The following is a 19,852-nucleotide window of genomic DNA, read 5'->3' on the forward strand; positions in this document are numbered from 1 at the left end:
CGTATGCATATAGCTGATTCACTTTGTTATACAGCAGAAACTAACACAACACTGTAAAGCAATTATAATCCAATAAAGATATTAATTAAAAAAAGAAGAAACACAACAAAACTTTGAAAGGGAAAACACAAAAACATGGAGAATGGGATGAGTAAAAGGGAGTGGGAGAGGAGGAAAAAGAAGAGGAACAAATGAGGAATAGCACTGGGGAGACATGGTCCCAGAAGAGAGCTGGAGAGTAATCTAGCTGTGCTTCCAGGATGGGGCTGGGCTAGCTGGCCAGTTTCTGTGGTGTAAATACTCCCACCGTGGCTGATTCATTTCAAGCTCCCGATGTGGAGTTGGGGAGAGATGCTGGGAGGGAGGCACAGGGGGGCTGTCACCACCGCATGACCCGTATGACCTGGCTCCAGCTCACCCCTGTTTGGACCCCACATAGTAGCACTCCTAAAGCAACCCACCCACCAAGAAACTGCAGGAGGAGGAAGAGAACCCATGGGAGCTTCCTCCCCCGAGGCCCAGTCTCTTGCTAGTTACACGGCAGGTGGAAGGGCTGAGACCTACTTCGGATTCCAGCAGGTGATCACGGGCTTCATGGTGTGGTGGGTGTGGTCGATAGTCAGGGCCTCCAGGAGCCAGTGGAGGGCACAGAGCTGGCGGAAGATGGGCTCACTGCAAAGACAGAGGGAGGAAGCCCAGGGGGCTCCTGTTACAACAACATTCTTCACAACAGTGGCGACAGAGACAGGAGTAGTGCTGGCTCCCGGCTGGAGAGCTGTCTCCAGGCTCCAGGCGTGTGGCAGCATTTCCCACGCACCAGCATTAAACTTTCCCAATGGGCTCCTGAGCTATTTATTGACCCCATTTTACAGATGAGGGAACTGAGGCTCAGAAGACGTGAGGAACTTGGGCAGGTCACTGGGCCAGTAGGCGGCAGAGCTGTGATCTGACACAAGGTGACCCTATGCCAGTTACTGGGGATTTGCATGCACAGTGGGAAGGGACAAGGGAGGGTGTCCCACAGGTAGCGGACTTGATTCAGGCAAACGAGAGGACTGAAGGAAATGAACATCCTACAGGCATCCGATTCTTCATCTGATACAAATACAGTAAATACACTAGCAGGGTCCAAAACGTCTGGAAACACAAGAAAACTAGTGTATTTATTGTACGTTCTCTCCACCCCAATTAACAACTAGACCCACTGCTTTAAATTTATAAATCCTTTGCCCCAAATGTAGCTGGATGTTGAGGAAAACCACATTGAACACACGATTTGAAAATGTAACTAAAACACCATTTAAAAATAGGTCTAACTTGCATTTTCTGATTTGGGGGGCATTCTGTATTATGATGAACCAGGCATTGGGTAGGACACCTGACACATGTTATTTATTTCTCCCCAAACCCTGCCGGATAGGAATCATTATCTGAATTTTAGAGAAGAGGAAACTGAGGCTCAGAGAGGGGCCATCGGTTTGCTCCAGGTCGCACAGCTTGTTGGTGACAGAGGTGGGGCCTGACAACCCTATAAGAAGGGTGCCTGTATTCCATCCTCTTTGCAGACAAGGGACTTGAGAGGTAGAGTTGCCTGAGATCACGCTAGGATTAGTGAGGATTTGAACCCGCATCTGTTTAATCCCAGAGACGGTGCTTTTGTGGACCTGAGCTCTTACTGTTTGAGGTGCTGATAGGGCCAAATGAGTGGCCACCCCGAGAGCAAGGTCAGGAGAGGGTTAACCTGCTGCCTGCATTCTTCCTGGAAATGAGGGGGAGTCCTAACTAGCCAGCCTCTCCCTGCATGATTTCTCCTTTTACACTAATGGGCCAGATGCCTCCATTACCGACCTGTATAATTGCTCTTCTCTGAAACGGCTCCTGTATTGATCGATACTCCCCAGGGCGCCTGGGCCTGTGCTCAGAGGGGCAGGCAGGAATCCACCCTCCAGCTTCCAGGAAGGCCCCAGCTCAGAAGGTGGAGTCCGAGCCCTGGGGCTCAAGTGTGGAGCGGGCCCAGGCATACCCCGGAGAGCCCCTTGAGAGGCACCCATGTCACTCTGCTTGCAGGGGAGCTGCCCCCATGCACCCCACTCCTCCGCCCCCATGCTCTGGGGTGCCCGTGTCCACCGGGTCTTAGGAAAACTTGAGTCAGCAGCTCTGTCTCTCTTTTATCATCTAGAGCGCCTTCCTTCCTTTCTTTTCCATCCACAAATGATTTTCTAATAATAAGCACCCTCGCATCCCTCACTTCTAATTTCAAGGACCCGCAAGCCCACAGCCCTCCCAGTTCTGTCTGTGTCTTCCCCCTCTACACCATCTTGGTCCCTACAGGTGTAAGTGCATTTTGGCAGCTCTGGGTACCAAGAGTAGCAGTGGCTGTACCATGTGCCCAGCCCTGTGCAGACACCTCCCTGTACCCTCACTGTGACCCCAGGAAGTTGCAAAAAGCCCGGGGAGACGCCCCCTCTTCTGTTCACGACTCAGAGCCCCTGCAGGCCTGGGCGTTCCGTCGTGTCCATTGCGGGTGGGGAGGGCTGGGTGAGGGAGTTAACTGGTGAGGTGGGATCTGCTTCGTCACAGGGGGACGAGAGGCACGTGAGCATCAGACGCATTTCCCCAGGTGACGGGAACGGGCACACACCTGGCCCTCTCCCTCTCTTGCTTAAGACCTTCAGACTCCCTAAACCATCTGCTGTGGACTGAGTTATGTCCCACAGTTCATATGCTGAAGTCCTAATCTCTAGTACCTTAGAATGTCACTGTATTGAGGACCTTTGAAGAGGTGACGAGGTTAAAATAAGGCCAAGAGGGTGGGTCCTAACCCAATCTGACTGGTGACTTTAAAAGAAGAGGAGCCGTGACCCACGGAGAGACACTGGGGTGCACGCTCACAGAGGAAGGAGCGTGTGAGGACAGAACGAGAAAGCAGCCCTCTGAAAGCCAAGGAAAAACGACTCAGTAGAAACCAGCATGTGGGCACCTTGATCTTGAACTTCCACCCTCCAGAGCTGTGAGAGAATACATTTCTGTTCTTTAGGCCACCCAGTCTGTGGGGTTTTGTTAGGGCAGCCCTGGCAAACCAACACCCCATCACATGGGAGACTCCCATCCATCTCCCCAGCCTTGAGTCTCCTCTCTCACCCCTGCGCCGCCACCTGCAGCCTGGTGAAATTCTGCTCTGTAGCGCAAGCTCACTGTACGTACTCTCTTCGCACCGGGTTAAAATCCTAGCTTTGCCATTTATTAGCTATGTGGTCTTGGCCAAATTACTTCATTTCCCTGAGCCCCCGTTTCCTCATCTGTATAACGGCAGTAATCGTTCTAGTGAAAGTGAGGTGAGGTGCTGGGCACTGTTCTCTGCTCCTGATACACATTCCCTTTCCTCCTCCTCTGCCGCTCCGTGATTGGGTCTCAGCTCGGATGTCGCCTCTAGCAGGAAGCCTTCCTTGATTTTTCGAGCATCCTCTCTCCGAGGAGGTTCTAAAGCACCCCCCTCCACCCTACAGTGTGTCCCTCTGTCCCTGCATTTTGTGTCCCTGCTCTCTTGTAACTACCTGTTTACTTGTCTCTGCAGCCCACAAGCCTGTGAGCTACAGAGTCTCGTCCATCACAGGTACGCATATGCACAGAGTAGGCTCAATACATTTCTGGTTACTGAATGGGAGATGGAGGGAATAAACTGATTGGGATCTGACGCTTTCCAGAGCTGATAATTTGGGCATAATTCTCATATGCACAACCACAGAGATAACAAAGAAGAGTAGCAAGAACAGCAAAATAACAATAATAGTAAACACTTCCCATAGCGCTTACTCTGTGCCAGACACTGTTTTAAGTGCTCTACATCCATTAATTAAAGTCATTCTTATAACAACACTGTGAGGAAGGTACTATTAGTATTCCCATTTTTCAGATGAAGAAACTGAGGTCATATAACTTATCCGAGGTCAAAAAAGGCAGCAAACGGCAGAGCTGGAATCTAAGCCCAGACAGTCCGGTTCCTGAATCTGTGCTTTAATACAGTGCTGATGTCTCTTATTATAGGGTAGAGCCCTCACGCCCTTTTCAGCAGAACAGGGTCTCATCCAATGGGTCTGGACCTTTTTCTCTGCTTATAGAAAGTGCCTTACAAAACCTGCACACAGATGTTTATAGCAGCTTTGTTCATAATTGCCAAAAATTGGAAGCAACCTTTAGAGATGTATGGATAAATAAACTATGGTATATACAGACAATGGACGATTATTCAGCGTTAAAAAGAAATGGGCTACTAAGCCATGAAAAGCCAAGGAGAAACCTCAGAAGCATATTACTCAGTGAAAGAAGCCAATCTGAAAAGGCTACATACTGTATGATTCCAACAATATGATGTTCTGAAAGGGCAAAACTATGGAAACAGTGAAAGGATCAGTGGTTGCCAGGGTGGGGAGGGGGAGAGGGACAAATAGGCAGAGCACAGAGGACGTTCAGTGAAAATACTCTGTATAATACGTGAGTGGATGGATACATGTCGTTATACGTTCATCCAAACCTACAGAATATACAACACCAAGAGAGGACCCTAATGTGAACTAGGCACTGCAGGTGACTATGATGTGTCAGTGTAGCTTCATCGGTTGTAACTAACGTCCCACTCCGGTGGGGGATGTCGATAATGGGGGAGGCAGGAGGGAAATGGGAAATCTCTGCACCTTCCCCTCAACTTTGATCTGAACCTAAATCTGCTCTAAAAAAATAAGGTCTTAATGAAAAAATACAGTGCCTCAAACCCAATGATCTCTCATCTAACATGCAGTGAAGCAAACTGAAAGAGACAGACAGAGAGAGAGGAAGGAAGGAAGGAAGGGAGGGAGGGAGGAAGGGAGGGAGGGAGGGAGAAAGAAAGAAGGGGAGAAAGAAAGGGTCCCCAGAAACATGCTTGATAGAAATCGCTCCTTTCTCATAATGATGGTACGTCAGGGCAAAGCACAATACCTTGGATTTTGTCAAATTACAAGAGAAAGCATTTATTTTCTTAAATGTGGGGCATAAAAGGTGAAAACGCTGACCAGGGTGCGCAAAGCCTGCTTCTAAAATCCCTGTGTGCTCAGAACTCTGGGGGAGCACCTAGCGGTCAGTGCATCGGAATAGCCCTCTCTGTTGAACCTGCTGTACCAACCAGGATACGAGTGGGAAAAAACAACGTTTTTTCAAAACTTTTACTAAGAGAAATCAGAAAATGCTACAAAGCACCCCACGCTGACTGCCAAGGGCAAACCCAGACAGTGGCTGCAGGCACTGTTTTGCTGCACAGTCGCTCAGGAAGGGCTATAAGGATAGGCCAGTCATCTCCGAGAGGAAAGGAGGGGCTGTCCTCCTTCCTACAGCCTGTGCCCCACCTCTTTTTTTAAAAAAGATAAAGGTCCAGTCTTCCTTGGCATGACTGAATTGATCCCCATACAGTCGACTCAGAATCCAGCTGGCTTGGGATCAACTGCACTGGGATTGAAGGGACTGGCCAGGCTCCGATCCACCTCGGCTGACGTGAAGACTGAGAATTTGAGAACTGACCAGGCAGGCTCTGCCCTGATGCCTTTGGTAGAATGATGATAAAACTGCTCGGATTCTCCACTCCTCCCCCTGCATCCTCGCACTTCACAAGGTGATTCTGCGTCTCTCTCACCAGGCGGTGGAATCTTTCCTTTCCCCATCGCTTGTATCTGGGCAGGCATGATGTCTTTTTTGGCCAACAGAATGGGGTGGAAAGGTCCTTGGGTCCATTCTGAGCCTAAGCCTTAAGAGGCTTTGAGTGTTTAGGCTCTTGTCCTTGGAACCCTTCCTGACAGCCATGGAACAAGCTCGGCTGGCCTGCTGTATGATGACAGTCACTCCTGTCACCCTAGCCAACAACCAACCAACAGACCTGGGCATGAGGCCACCCTAGATGGGCCAGCCTCCAGCTTGCCACACACATATGCGAGCCCAGCCAGGACCAGCTGAACCGATGTGGACGAGCAGAACCACCCAGCTGACCTGCAGACTTTGAACAAGAACAAATGGTTGCTGTTTTGGGGGTTTTTTTTGCAGTACGCGGGCCTCTCACTGTCGTGGCCTCTCCCGTTGCGGAGCACAGGCTCCGGACGCGCAGGCTCAGCGGCCACGGCTCACGGGCCCAGCCGCTTCGCGGCACGTGGGATCTTCCCGGACCGGGGCACGAACCCGCGTCCCCTGCGTCGGCAGGCGGACTCCCAACCACTGCGCCACCAGGGAAGCCCCATGGCTGCTGTTTTAAGCCACTCCACCTCGAGGTGGTCTGTAATACAGCAAGAGATGCCGATACAATCATCAAATGCAGCCAGAGCCTTTGAACAGCCAAGGAAAAGAAGGGGCAGCCTTCAATCTAGAGAAGGAGTGTGTGCCTTTGTTTGCAAATAAAACTTTATTGGAGCACGGGCACATCCATTCATTGTAGCTTTCCTGCTGCGACAACAAGGTAAAGTACAGTTGACCCTCTGCATCTGTGGATACAGAGGGCCGAGAGCACTACCCCATTTTATACTCATGAAAGACTCGAGCATCACAGATTTTGGTATCGGCAGAAGGTCCTGGAACCAATCCCCCGCAGATACCTAGGGATGACTGCAGTGGCGAGAGATACCATCTGGTTTGCAAAGCCTACAATATCTGCTGTCTGTCCCTCTAAGAAAAAGGTTGCTGATCCCTGGTCTAGGGCATAACGAACAGTAACAACCACCAATGTGACAATCACCACCATCACCATCATCATCATCTAACAAACTTGACACAAAGGTCTGACTTAAGAGTCAGGAGATCAGAATTCCTGCTGTGAGCATTTTGGCAGGTTCTGCCTTCTCTCTGGGCTTCAGGTTCCCCCTCTGGCACTGAAGGAGGATGAGCAAGAAATTCTCCAGGCACTTCCACAGTTGATTTAAACCTCAGTTCGCTCAGACCAAAGGAAATGGGGGTGGGGCCTAGGAATATGCATTTCCCCAGGCATCTCCTTATTTTGCTATCCCCGCACCCAAGCCCAGAGCCCCAGACGATTCAAATGCAAGTGAAAGCCTAAGAACCACTGATTTACACCATTTGGTTTCAGACGGCTTGTCCATGGAAAAGAAAGGCAAAAGCGTAAGTGTTTCTATGGGACGTTATGAGACATTGCAAAGACCACTTTTGCAAAGAGATGTTTTAAGAACATCAAGCTGAGGCTGCCAGGTGGAATGTCCCTGAACAAATAAGTCTATGAAGAAGTCAGCCATAATATTCATCAAAGCGAGACAGGAGGAGAGTATGCAGGGGGGCTCGTCAAAAGCTGAAATATTAGTAAGGGAGAGGAATGTGTCCAAACACGTGGAGGTGACAGGGTCGATGATGGTGATGATGGTGATTACGCCCACGGTGTTGGTGACGGTGCCATCTTCCACCCGCGAACTAAGTGCTCTTATTAAGGATCTGCCATCTTGTCTTAGTTTCACTCTTGCATTATTTTACTCTTCAAGTACATGAGACTTGGCTGTCCAACTATATCACTAGCTCCTCAAAGGTAAAGCCTTGGGAGATACCTTCTGTATCTGTATCGTGTGTGGTGGTGAGAGGTCAGGCTCTGCAGTCAGACACACTTGGCTTAAAACCCCAGTGCAGCAACACACTGAGCTCTGTGACCTCGGGCAGGCTAGTACACCTCTCTGAGCTTCTGCTCTCTCATCCGCAGGGATGGGATGATAATACACCTACACAAAAGTGCTGCTGAGAGGACTGAGACAGTGCCCACAGAGCAGTCAGCAGTGCCATTTTTATTGTGCACACTGTAGGGGCCTAATAAATATTTGACAAATGACCAGACAGAATCCAGTGCACCATGTTCACTGCCCTAAAGTAGTTCTTATATGGGAGGGCTGGGGGTATGGGTGTGATTTTGCCCCCAGGGGGCATTTGGCAACCTCTGGAGACATTTTGGGGGTCACAACTGGGGAGGGGGGTGCTACTGGCACTAGTGGGTGGCGGCCATGAATAGTGCTAAACATCCTACGGTGCACAGGACAGTCCTTCGCACAAAGAAGTATTTGTCCCCAAATGTCAACAGCGCCGAGGTTGAGCAATGCTGCCTTACAGGATTTCTATTTCTATCTAGAAGTAGAAATATTTGGTTTCAGAGGGCTTGTCCATGGAAAAGAAAGGCAAAAGCGCAAGTGTTTCTGTGGGACGTTATGAGAAATTGCAAAGACTACTTCTGCAAAGAGATGTTTTAAGAACATCAAGCTGAGGCTGCCAATTGAAAAATAGAAATTTTTCAATTTCTATCTCTGTGCCTGAAATCTCCCAGTTGAAAAGTGCTAACTAGTGAAAAAGAAAAAGCTGGGCTTAGAATTCTCTGGAACAGATAGGAGGGGAACAAGATGTCAAGGTTTAGGAAAGCCCAAGTATTCTTTGGAGGGTTGATTAGCCCCTGTCACATCACGCAATGATGAGTTTGTGCCTGGGGTCGGCTCAGAAGGCGGCAGGGGCTTCCCTGGGAAATAGTTCCTCGAGTCTTGGGGAAAACATGTCCCCGGAGCCCTGGGTGAGACATCTGCTAGGCGCATGCTGCAGACAGATTTTTATCAGGCTTTGCAAACTCTCTGACATTAGTGTGTCTTTACTGTCTGGTGCAGTAAAGAATGGAATGACTCAGTCCCAGCTGGGTTGCCACTTAGCTCCAAGCCCCCATGTTTGCTTTCTGTTATTTTTATACACCACCTTTATCAAACTCTCTGACATTTCTGACATTAGTGTGTCTGGTGCGGTAAAGAATGGAATGACTCAGTCCCAGCTGGGTTGCCACTTAGCTCCAAGCCCCCATGTTTGCTTTCTGTTATTTTTATACACCACCTAACACTGCTGGCCCCAGGCTCCCTGTCCCTTTCAAGAGGACAAAGGAACAGCTCAACAGCTCCCAGCTGTTGTTTGAGTCATTTGACCTTGGCTTCACATGATAAGCAGATGAGCCGGAGGTGGGACTACTTACACGTGAGCCTCAGGCAGCGAGGGCGCCATGAGGCAGCTGTGCACGGGGGTGAATGGACGCAGGAGGATTCCAATCCTCGCCTTCTTCATCTTCTCGTGCCCGCACGTGCTGAAGGTGAAGCAGAATGAGAGTAGCGGTGTGAACGAGCGGGAGCCATTTTAACGCCATTTTAAACGCCCTCCTCTCTCGCCAGGGGTTATCTGGCAAATATCACTGGGCACCTACTATGGGCCAGGCAGCAATGCCCGCTGGAGAGATGAAGGTTCTAGATGCAGCCAGTAAGCAGAGCATATTAGACCCCCTTCTCTCATGGAACACATATTCCCATGAAGGAGCAAATAAGATAAATCGGGCAGCTGTGTGGTATACGGGTATACTAGACTAGCGGTCAGATATGTTTTCTTATCTGGCTAGACAAATGTTTATGATGTTGTGGGACATTCAGTCTATGTCATGACTACTCAGTAGCAGGAAAGCCATTGACAGAACGTAAGCAATAAGCAAATGGCAGGGTTCCAATAAAACTCTATTTACAAAACCAGTCCTGGGGGCTGGATCTGGCCCATGAGCTGGAGTTTGCCGACCCGTTCCCATCCCCACCCCCACTTAGACAGTGATACGTGCTCTGGGGAGAAAAAAGAGAAGGGGGCTCAGAAGGGCTGGGAGAGCTGGGGCTTGCAATTTTAAATAGAGTGATCGGGGAAGTTATCACCGAGAAGGTGACATTTGATAAAAATCTGCAGTGGAAGGGAGTGAGCCATTCAGATGTCTGGGGGCAGAGCATTCTGGAGAGAGGGAGCGACAGGTGCAAATGTCCTGAGGTGGGACTGTGTTTTGGAGACGGCAAGGAGGCACGTGTGGCTGGAGTGGAGTGAGCAACACAGAGAGGAGGGAGGGGAGGATGGAGAGAGAATGCGGGCCTTGCAGTCCAGTGCGAGGACTCTGGCCTTTTCCCTCAATGCAAGTAAAGGACTCTGAGCTGAAGGAGGACATGATGTGACCAAGGATCCCTCTGGCTGCTGTTTTGAGAATGGCCGATATGGTGGGAGTGGAGGGCAAGGGGACCAGTGAGAAGTGGTACAATAATCTCAGCCTGAGAGAGGAAGGTGTCTGGCACCCAGGGTCCTGGCGACAGGGATGGGGCAAGTGGAAATGGCGGGATGCATACAGCGCAGCCACTTCCTGGAGTCAGCGGCTCTTATTTGCGGTCCTTTCCTTAAAGGGGCTTCTCCCGGCTCTACAGACTGCTGCCTCACTGGCTGGATGAACCAGCCGTGAGACGTGGGGACCTCGAGCTGAAGAAGTCGGCACAAGTGTGCCCCCACAGATCAGCCACGACCAGGCATACCTCTCCTGAAGCCCATCCCCTGCCCCACAGAGAAAACAGAAGCTTCCTCTGAAGCCAAAACCATCCGGGGGAAGGCATGGGGCGGAGGAAGGGATGCTTAGAGAGGCGAGAAACAGCCCAAACGGGCAGCTCATCTTTGAAACCACTGGACATTTATCCAAAAAAGACTGTTTCACGGTGAAAAATATTAAGTTACATTTAATACCACAGTTAAGTTCTTCTTTTCAACACCATCGTGGAGTAACTCATTTCAGTCAGAGAAAACGGGGTTTGTTTGGTTTTTTTTCCTTTTTGGCATGCCTGGGTCACAGGGTATATATTTTTTGCCCATGACCAAATCTAGCCCATAGACATGTTTTAATAAGCCTACTGTGTGCATAATGGAATTGTCTATATTTTAAAATGGGGAGATGTCACATAAAGACGGAAAAGCTTTGGTTCTTGAAGACTCGAAAGTTCTTGCCACTCTGAGTAAGAGTTGGGTGAGACCCAAGGTCAAGATAGCTGCCCACCTTGCACGAGGTGTGAGCCTCCTGGGTTGCCTGAGACTCAAACACCCCTGGCATCGCACTCCCAGCTTGCCTTACATATTTATGCTACCAGTGTGCTCCTTTAAAGCCTTGTAGTTTCTCAGCCTGAGTACTTTAATACTGATAGAATCACTGACGGGTTCCCTGATTCATTCACGTCTACCCATATCTACGGAACATCTCTGCGCTGGGGGCTGTAGGTGTGGTGATGGAGACAGATCCAGCCCCTCCCCTCCGGAGCTTTAGAGCCTTGTGGCGGAGACTGGGCTTTACGCAAACTCAGCTGTGATAAGGCTGAGTTGGACAGTGTGTGGTGCTTTGACAGCCCCACACAGAGAATCTGGCTGAAATGGAGCCAGGGAATACTTCCTGGAGGGAGTTGTATCAATTTAGAAACATGTGCCTCAAGTTTCTTCTAATGGGAAGGTGGCTTTATAGCCCCCATTCCCCTGGAATCTTGGCTTTCTGAGTGGCTGGGCCAACAGAATGTGTCAGAAGTGGTGTGATGCCAATTTCTGGGTCCCGGCTCCAGGAACTGGCAGCTTTTCCTTCTTATGTCTTGGGATGATCACTCTTAGCACCCAGGCACCACCATGCTGGGAGGAAGCTGGCAGCCTGTGAAGAGACTCATAGGGAGGAGGACCAAGACTGCTGGGTCTCAGTCCTGGATGAGCTCAGAGCTGACAGCCAGCCCCAAGGTGCCACCGTGCGGATAAGCTCTCTCGGAAACAGACACTTTGAGCTGCCCAGCTAGTGCTGAATCCTTCCCCGCTTAACCCTACTCAAATGGCAGATTTGTGAGTGAAATAGATGTTTGCTCTCTCGAGCTAATAGGTTTCGGAGTGGTTGCTCCCAGCAAGAGTAACTGGAACGGAAGTAAATATTGAGCTGAGATCTGTAGGTTGAATGGGAATTCAGTAGGCAGAGGATGGAGGGAGAGGCCCTGGGGAGGAGGGAGAGGGGGACAGTGTGGCTGGAGGGGAAGCCAAGGGCTAGCCCATCCAGAGCCTTGGAGCCCCTGCTCAGACTTTTGTCTTTATCCGATAAAGAATGGTGGCCCCTGAGGATTTTAAACTGGGAGTGGTTTACATTCGGAAAGCTCGCTCTGGCTTGGCGCGGGGAAAGGAGCCAGAAGAGGTGGAGGCACCTGTTAGGAAGTCTCCGTCCTCCTGGGAGTCGGAGGACAATCTTGGGGTCACAGAGCTAACTAAAAAGTAGGACCAGAATCTAGGTCCCCGGCTTTCCATTTCCACAGGCTCTTGATTCATCCCTAGAGCTGAGGAAGCCACAAGCCAATATGCTGGTGCGCCCGGGCTTACTGGCTCGACCCAGCGGTTTAGAATACGGGGAAATTAACCCAGCTTTTACACTCCTTAATCTCTTGTTTTACGTCTCCTCTCAACTGCAAACGTAAGACAAATTCTACCCGTGGTTTTCTTCGCCTTTTTCAGCTGAACTTGCAGCTGAGAATTGAGGTCATTGAACACAGTGGGAAAGACTGCTTGCAGGCCGGAATCTTTGGGGACATGCTTGATTTTCTTTTTTCCCTACATAGTTTGTCAGACTTAAAACTTTGGTCTAAAAGAACTTATCCTGTGGTCTTAGATCCAGCGGTGGGGGGGGGAAACCCTTTTGTTTTTAGAATGCACAGGATCAAATACTGCGTTAAAAAAGCCGTTCTAAATGAACACTTGTACTTTTGATGATTCTGTGATTGGAATTGTATTTATAGAACATAGCTCTTACCTGTGAGATGCCTTCTAGCCTGCCTGGAAATTAAGATTTTTAGCCATAGATCTGAGGGTTTTAAGTAACTGAGGGCCAGAGAGATCAACTTCATTTCACTGCATAATAATAGCTAGCAATTACTAAGCACGTCTCATATGCCAGGCTCTGTGCTAAGCGTTATTTCTTTTAGTCCTCATCACAAATTTGGGAGTTTGGTACCATTCATAAGGGTGTAGAGAGAGGAGGCTCAGAGAGGCACAGAGACCTGCCCAAAGCTAAACAGCTGTATGGGGGGAAGTCTGGACTCGAACCCCAGCCCCGTGCTCTTCACCACTACTCCCTACTGGTAGTGATAATCTCCCAGTGCTATTTTATAACCCCTGCCGCCCCCACCTGCATTTGATGGCTATGTCGCAGTAATAGCCTCCAGTTTTATTTTAATGACCAGCCTTGCACAGCTCATGGAATCCACTGGATAAGTCACAACCAGACCAATGTCTACGTGAGGAAAGATCTCATGCATATTTAAACTTATTAAACTTTAAATATACCATGTCTTGCACACTGAAACATGGATCGGAGAGGGAAGGATCGTGTTCCGTGACCATGGATTAAAAACCGCATGCAAACAAGGGCAACGTTACGAGCAAATTATTTAAACAGTCACAGGAGGATCTTTACAGCTGCCGCCTTCCCCAGCCCCTGTTTGCCCAATAATCTGAGCAAAAAGTTCCTGCAAAAAAGAGCCACTAGTTCGTTCCTTCTCTTTATTCTAGAGAAAGGCTGCCGGGTGACTAGTGCCACTAGAGGTACCAGACTCAGAGAGGGTCATCGGGCTCTTAGACGACACTAAGGGCAAAACTTGCGCTGAGCTCGTGGGACCTTCACGGAAAGGGTAAGAACCCCTCGGCTCACCGAGTGGCTTTCTCTGTATCCCGCGCCTCTTCAAGGTCCTGTGAGGACACTTCAGTGGGGTCCGCTGAGTGGCTGGATGGAGGTGGCTCAGGTCATGACTTGCCTGGTTTTTTTTTTTTTTTTTTTTCATTCTGAAAATCATATTTCTGATTTCGGCAATAGATAACACCACCACACCCTCCTTCTCCAGCCCTGGCCTTTCTAGCCAGACATGCGGGCTGCAGGATTTCTGGCGGGCTGATACAGATGGGTCTCACCATACCTCTTTTTCTGTCACCCACTGAACTCCCATTCAGCATTAAAGATCCTGCTCAGAAGTCACACTTCTGGGGATTCTTTCCAGATTTCCTTTTCACCCCCTCAAGTTGAGCGGGCGGACGTTTTGAAATAGTAGAAAAATATATATATATTGGTCTCTGCCCTCACCTTCTGGCACAGAGCTCCTAAAACCCTTGGAATTTCCTGGGTGATAGAGGTGTCTTTTTCTGGGGAATGGGGCAACTCTTGGTGGGCTCCTGGATAGCTTTAGGATGGGGGCTGGTCGCCAGAAAGACCAAGCCATGATTAGAAGCTTGGACCTCTCAGCCCCACCCCCAGTCCTCTGGGAAGGGGAGAGGGGCTGGAGACTGAGTTAATGATAGAGCATGCCTATGTGATAAGCCTCCATAAAAATCCCTGAAGTATGGGGTTTGTAGAGCTTCCGAGCCGGTGATCACATCCAAATAATGGGAGGATGGCACTCCCCAACTCCACAGGAACAGAAGCTCCTGTACCTGGGTCCCTTCCAGATCTTACCCTATGTACTTCTTTTTTTTTTTTTTTTTTTTTTTTCGGTACACGGGCCTCTCACTGTTGTGGCCTCTCCCGTTGCGGAGCACAGGCTCCGGACGCGCAGGCTCAGCGGCCATGGCTCACGGGCCCAGCCGCCCCCGCGGCATGTGGGATCTTCCCGGACCGGGGCACGAACCCGTGTCCCCTGCATCGGCAGGCGGACCCTCAACCACTGCGCCACCAGGGAAGCCCCCTATGTACTTCTTGATCGGGGTGTTCATCTGTACCCTTTATTATGTAATAAAATGGAAAATGTTAAGTCAGTGTTTCCCTGAGTTCTGTGAGCCATTCTAGAAAATTATCAAACCCAGCGAAGGGGGTCATGGGAACCCTGATTTACAGCTGGTTGGTCAGAAGTACAGGTGACAACCTGGGACGCGTGACTGGCATCTGACGTGGGGGCAGTCTTGTGGGACTGAACCCTTAACCTGTGGGATCTGATGCTAACTCCAGGTAGAAAGTGTCGGAACTGAATAGGATGTAGGACGCCCCGCTGGTGTCGCAGACATTTGCTTGGTGTGGGGGAAAAACCCACACATCTGGTGTCAGAAGTATGAGTGTGATCACGGTGTGAGAGTAAAGGAGAAACACATGGGAGGAGTGTTTTTCCTTTACAGGCACACTTCAGGGCACTTGAGGTGCACCCCCACGGTACTGTGTTGTGGCACCACGTGCAGCAGGGACCGTCCCTCAATCCTTTTCATATCTCCGTGCCATCAGAAGGCCTGCACGCAGTAGGTCTTCAAAATACAAACGGTTGGCTGTACAATGAGAACGGGCCTGGGTCAAGGTAGTCTCCCATTCTCACCCCTACACTTACTTGGAAGCCAAGATAAAGGTCCAAGACATAATGCATTAAGGGGCCACGGATATTTTACTGAAGATCTTGTGGGGAAACTGAGGAATGGATTTACATGTCCCACTATGAGGCAAAACCTCGTAAAAACCCTCATTAGACATCTCCGTTCTCTCCCACTGATGGCGCCTTTCCTCTCTTCTCTCCTCCGAAGGGTCCTTTCTGCTTACGCTCTCGGCCCGTCTCCTGAGTGTCTCCATTCTAGCTGTCAGGGAAGCCTTTCTGCTCTTCCTGTCTATCTGCGTATTCACTTGAATACACTTGCTCACCAAAGAAAGCTTCTCCTTGGGATGCTCACTCCTTGGAAGGCGTGTGGGGGGGATTGTAAATCATAGATATTTTCTCTCGTCTCAGAATGAATGAATGAGTTAATAAATGAATGCACAAATGGTAAGTAAGCTAGCTTATTTAGACCGACCCATTGGGTAAAAATAACCAAATATGCTGGACAAAATATTTTTTTTAGAAAGAGTGGCAAAGGGGCTTCCCTGGTGGCGCAGTGGTTAAGAATCCGCCTGCCAAGGCAGGGGACACGGGTTCGAGCCCTGGTCCGGGAAGATCCCACATGCCGCGGAGCGGCTAAGCCCGTGCGCCACAACTACCGAGCCTGCGCTCTAGAGCCCGTGAGCCACAACTACTGAAGCCCGCGTGCCTAGAGCCCGTGCGCCGCAACAAGAGAAGCCGCCGCAATGAGAAGCCCGCGCAATGCAACAAAGAGTAGCCCCAGCTCACCACAACTAGAGAAAGCCCACACGCAGCAACGAAGAACCAGTGCAGCCAAAAAAATAAATAAATTTTAAAAATAAATAAAATAAAAAGAGTGGCAAAGAGCCAACAACGAAGTGGGAATCTCTCGGCCAAAACTAAAGAGAGACTGGAAACCAGAGAGGTAAGGCGGCCTGGGAGCTGCTTTGGTCCTAAGGACATTTGCCAATTTAGAAAAGGTTAACTTTACTTCTAACAGCTTCACAGGGCACAGAAAAAGCATAGTCCATGGTCTGTACAAATGAGGAATCAAATAAGCTTTTTTTTTTTTTTTACAATAAGCTGGGATTCCCAAGGGCCAGACTTTCAGGGGAGAGGTGACTAGAAATATACCAGCCCCTCAGGGTCTCACACTCAGGGTTCCCACCAGTCACGAGAACCTGGAGCTTTAAGAAGACCTGCAACCACTAGTGTCCAGCCCCCTCACCCCCCACGCCAGGTCCTCACAGAGCAGAGCTCCCTTTTTTTTTTCCATTAAGTTGAAATTTACATAACATAAAATTAACTGTTTTAAAGGGTGCAATTCAATGGCATTTGAACTGATGGCTGTACAACCGTCGCCTAAATCTAGTTCCAAAACATTTTCATCAGCCCCAAAGGAGACCCCACAGCTCCTGGCAACCACCAATCTGCTTCCTGTTTGGGATGAACCTCAAACAAACTATGGTAAGTGAAAGCAGCCAGGCACAAAAAGGTCCCATATTGTATGGTTCCAGTGGTAGGACCTTTTTTTTTTTTAGGTACGCGGGCCTCTCACTGTTGTGGCCTCTCCCGTTGCGGAGCGCAGGCTCCGGACGCGCAGGCCCAGCGGCCACGGCTCACGGGCCCAGCCGCTCCGCGGCATGCGGGATCTTCCCAGACCGGGGCACGAACCCGTGTCCCCCGCATCGGCAGGCGGATTCTCAACCACTGTGCCACCAGGGAAGCCCAGGACCATTGTTTTTAAGACGTACACATGCATATTTCTTTACGTGACGAATTTGGGAAATGATGCGTTACCCGCTGCGGATTCCATTTCCTCTTTAGCCGGCAACATGTCAATTTGGGTTCCTAAAAGCAGCCCTAGCACAGTAACTCGCAACCTTGGCTTCACGTGGGAATTATCTAGGGGAGCTTTAAAAAGTACTATGTCCGGGTAACACCCCCAGAGGGTCTGATGCAATGGGTCTGGGAAGCACCCTGGGCACCAGGTGATTCTAATTGTGGAGCCAGGGCTGAGACCACTGCTCTAGTAGGGCAACGGCAGGCCATTTCTACCATACATATTTCCCCTCTTCCTGCTTCAGCACCTCCTTTCCGTCACTGATTTGTGCCTCATGTGGTCTGCACAAGCTAAGTATTCGGGAGTTTGCTTCTGCAGAATGTAGCAGTTCATGAATGTTGGTGTCACCCAGTTTGGGACATGGGGGTGCTTTCCAACTATGACCTTAGTCATAGGGGGAATTATGACTAAGCCTCATTCTAAATCTCTAAAATGGGACTAATCATAGTATCTATCTCAGAGGAACGTTTTGAAATTTTGACAAAAAGACCTGCACAAAGCACGCAGTAGACATCATAAATTATAATTTATAATAATTATAAATTACATTATAAATTACTGTTGTGGTTGTGATCATGAGCATGATTGCTACTGTTACGTGAATGGGCATTTCGTAATGGACCAGTCTGTTGATGGTTCTCTCTCAACCAGAGGAAAGGCCTTTACAAAAAGAGGGAGGCTACCGATTGAACAAACCAACAAACCTTCTTTTGGTCCACTTGCTTTGGGTGGATACCGAGCTAGGACCTGGGGTTTCAGGAGAAGGTCTAGACTAGGGATGTCGGTGTGGAATAAAACAAAGTAGTGTGCAAACACGTTAAGGGAACTCAGGGTCCAAACGGGCTCTGGAGGTGGTTGGGCTGAAATCTGGGAAGGATCAGGAGAGGGCAGCATTTAAGCTGGGCTTTTAATGCTAATTAGAACTTTAGTTGGAAGAGGATGCAGGGAAGAGTACTTAAGGCCCAGAGAACAGCACGGGAAAATGCCTAGAGGTAGGGACAAGCCTTGGAATGAGGGGGAAGGAGGCACATCTGGGGACCAGCAAGATTTCTTGGGTAGCTCTTGGCACTGGATGTGAGGACAGACATATGTAGTGGAAGAAACCTCGCTGAATACCAGGAGGTGAGGCTGGCGAGGTAGGTGGAGCCAGACTAAAAGAAGTCATCAGACACCAGCCTCAGAAGGGGCTCCCCAAGTGAGACAGCTGCCACCCCTCCACCCAACCAGGCAGTGCTCCTTCTCAGTGGTCCTTCCCAAGACCACTGGTGCCACGGTGATGGCGTCTACTTACGTCAAAAGAGTATCCCCATGCTGGATATCTGACATCCTTTTGGCTGGTTGGAATATATTTCTTTCTTCCTCTTTGAGTTTCTGAAGTTGTTGTCGCTTCCTTTTCAGTGCACTCTCCTCCCTCAGGATAGTAAAGTAGCCACGGCCAATCTTCACCCACTGAATCAAGATGCTGGAGAAAGAGAAAGAGAGGGGAAGATGAGTTGGCTATCAATGCACTGTCTTAACTGTCTTGGGACTGATAATCCATTGAAGGGCACCCTCATGCCCAGGAGCAGGAGACCTCCTGCCTTTAGAATTCCAAAGTCACAGAGACCTAAGCTTGGATTACGGACCCACCTCTTACCAAAGACCTTGAACAAATTATCTAACCTCTCCTGGTTTCAGTTCCATCACTCCACAAACATTTCCTGAGCGCCTACTATGTGCTACGCACTCTGCTCTGCCCACTGAAACGAGCATCACAATTCACACCCCAGAGAATTAATTTAATTGGCGGTGTTTTTATTTTGTTTTTCATGGTGTGTCTCAGATTCAGTGAAACGCGGTATTTGAGGTTCTTATACACACGTCACCGGAAGGTCACCAGCAATCTTTTTCTAAATTCAGACCCTGCTTCTCAGCTCACGTCAAGTTTTCTGAATCTCTATGCTACACGACACACGTGCGTCCCAGCCGCTCACTGGCAGGTGAGCATCTGGCGTCATCTGCCCAGCCCATAGTCTCGTTACAGCAAAATAGTCTCTCAGGTTCCTCATGTATAAACTTGTGCAAAACCAAGGGAATGTGTACCCTGGGGGAACACAGTGAAACCAGATTGTACAGAACTGGCCCTGAATTGTCCATTTGGGCTCTTATTTTTAAGTTTAGGGATGCAAGCCGGTGATCTGAGGTGGAATTCGTATTTGAAACAAAAACGTGCTTCGGTTTTGCTTTCAAGCTTCTGAAATCCACTCATCAAAGAGCATCGTGAGGTTGCCAGATAACCTGATAGAACGAAAACGGTAACCATGAGCAACCCCTTCATTTCACAGGGAGGATTTTCTTTATGTGGCGCAAACAAAGCAAATGCAGAGCTATTCGGGGAGCTGCGGCTGACGGCAACTGTTTTTTTGTGGTTATGTTACTTCACAGAGACTCTTCGCTCAAAATGTGGTTCATAGGTCAAGACTGACGTCACACACGCACCACAAGGGTGTGAAATGACGTGAGTCACATTACGAGGCTTTCTGGGCTCGGAAGCAGGTCTGCAGTCAGCTGAGGGAGCAGGGTCGGGGGCAGGGGGGGCCGGCTTAGGGTTTTCTGGGAGTGGGGCTGGGGTGAGGGGTCCCTTGTTCGAGTGTGGTCTCAACTTCCCGCCAGCACCAAAACAAGGAGCACCTTGGGTTTCTTATCAGCTTGCCCAATGTGGGGCAGACGGAAAGGGTGGGGAGGAGGGGGGCGGGCAGCTCAAACGAGGTCAAAGGTCGCACGTCAAAAATGGAGTCAGAGGGCTTCCCTGGTGGCGCAGTGGTTGAGAGTCCGCCTGCCGATGCAGGGGACA

General features: G+C 49.6%; 1 protein-coding gene across 1 annotated transcript in view; it reads right to left on the reverse strand.

Annotated features, from left to right (window-relative positions):
* CCDC60 (coiled-coil domain containing 60) overlaps positions 1-19,852 on the reverse strand; it is a 154,498-nt gene that overhangs the window by 29,924 nt on the left and 104,722 nt on the right. The window contains exons 3-5 of the mRNA XM_028480553.2: positions 18,311-18,481; positions 9,005-9,112; positions 565-672 (exon numbers count right to left, since the gene is read on the reverse strand). Of these exons, the coding sequence (XP_028336354.2) occupies positions 565-672; positions 9,005-9,112; positions 18,311-18,481 (387 nt within the window). The remainder of the gene's footprint in view (positions 1-564; positions 673-9,004; positions 9,113-18,310; positions 18,482-19,852) is intronic.

Source organism: Physeter macrocephalus, chromosome 19 (genome assembly GCF_002837175.3).
Source record: "Physeter macrocephalus isolate SW-GA chromosome 19, ASM283717v5, whole genome shotgun sequence".
In the NCBI taxonomy this organism is placed as follows: Eukaryota; Metazoa; Chordata; class Mammalia; order Artiodactyla; family Physeteridae; genus Physeter; species Physeter macrocephalus.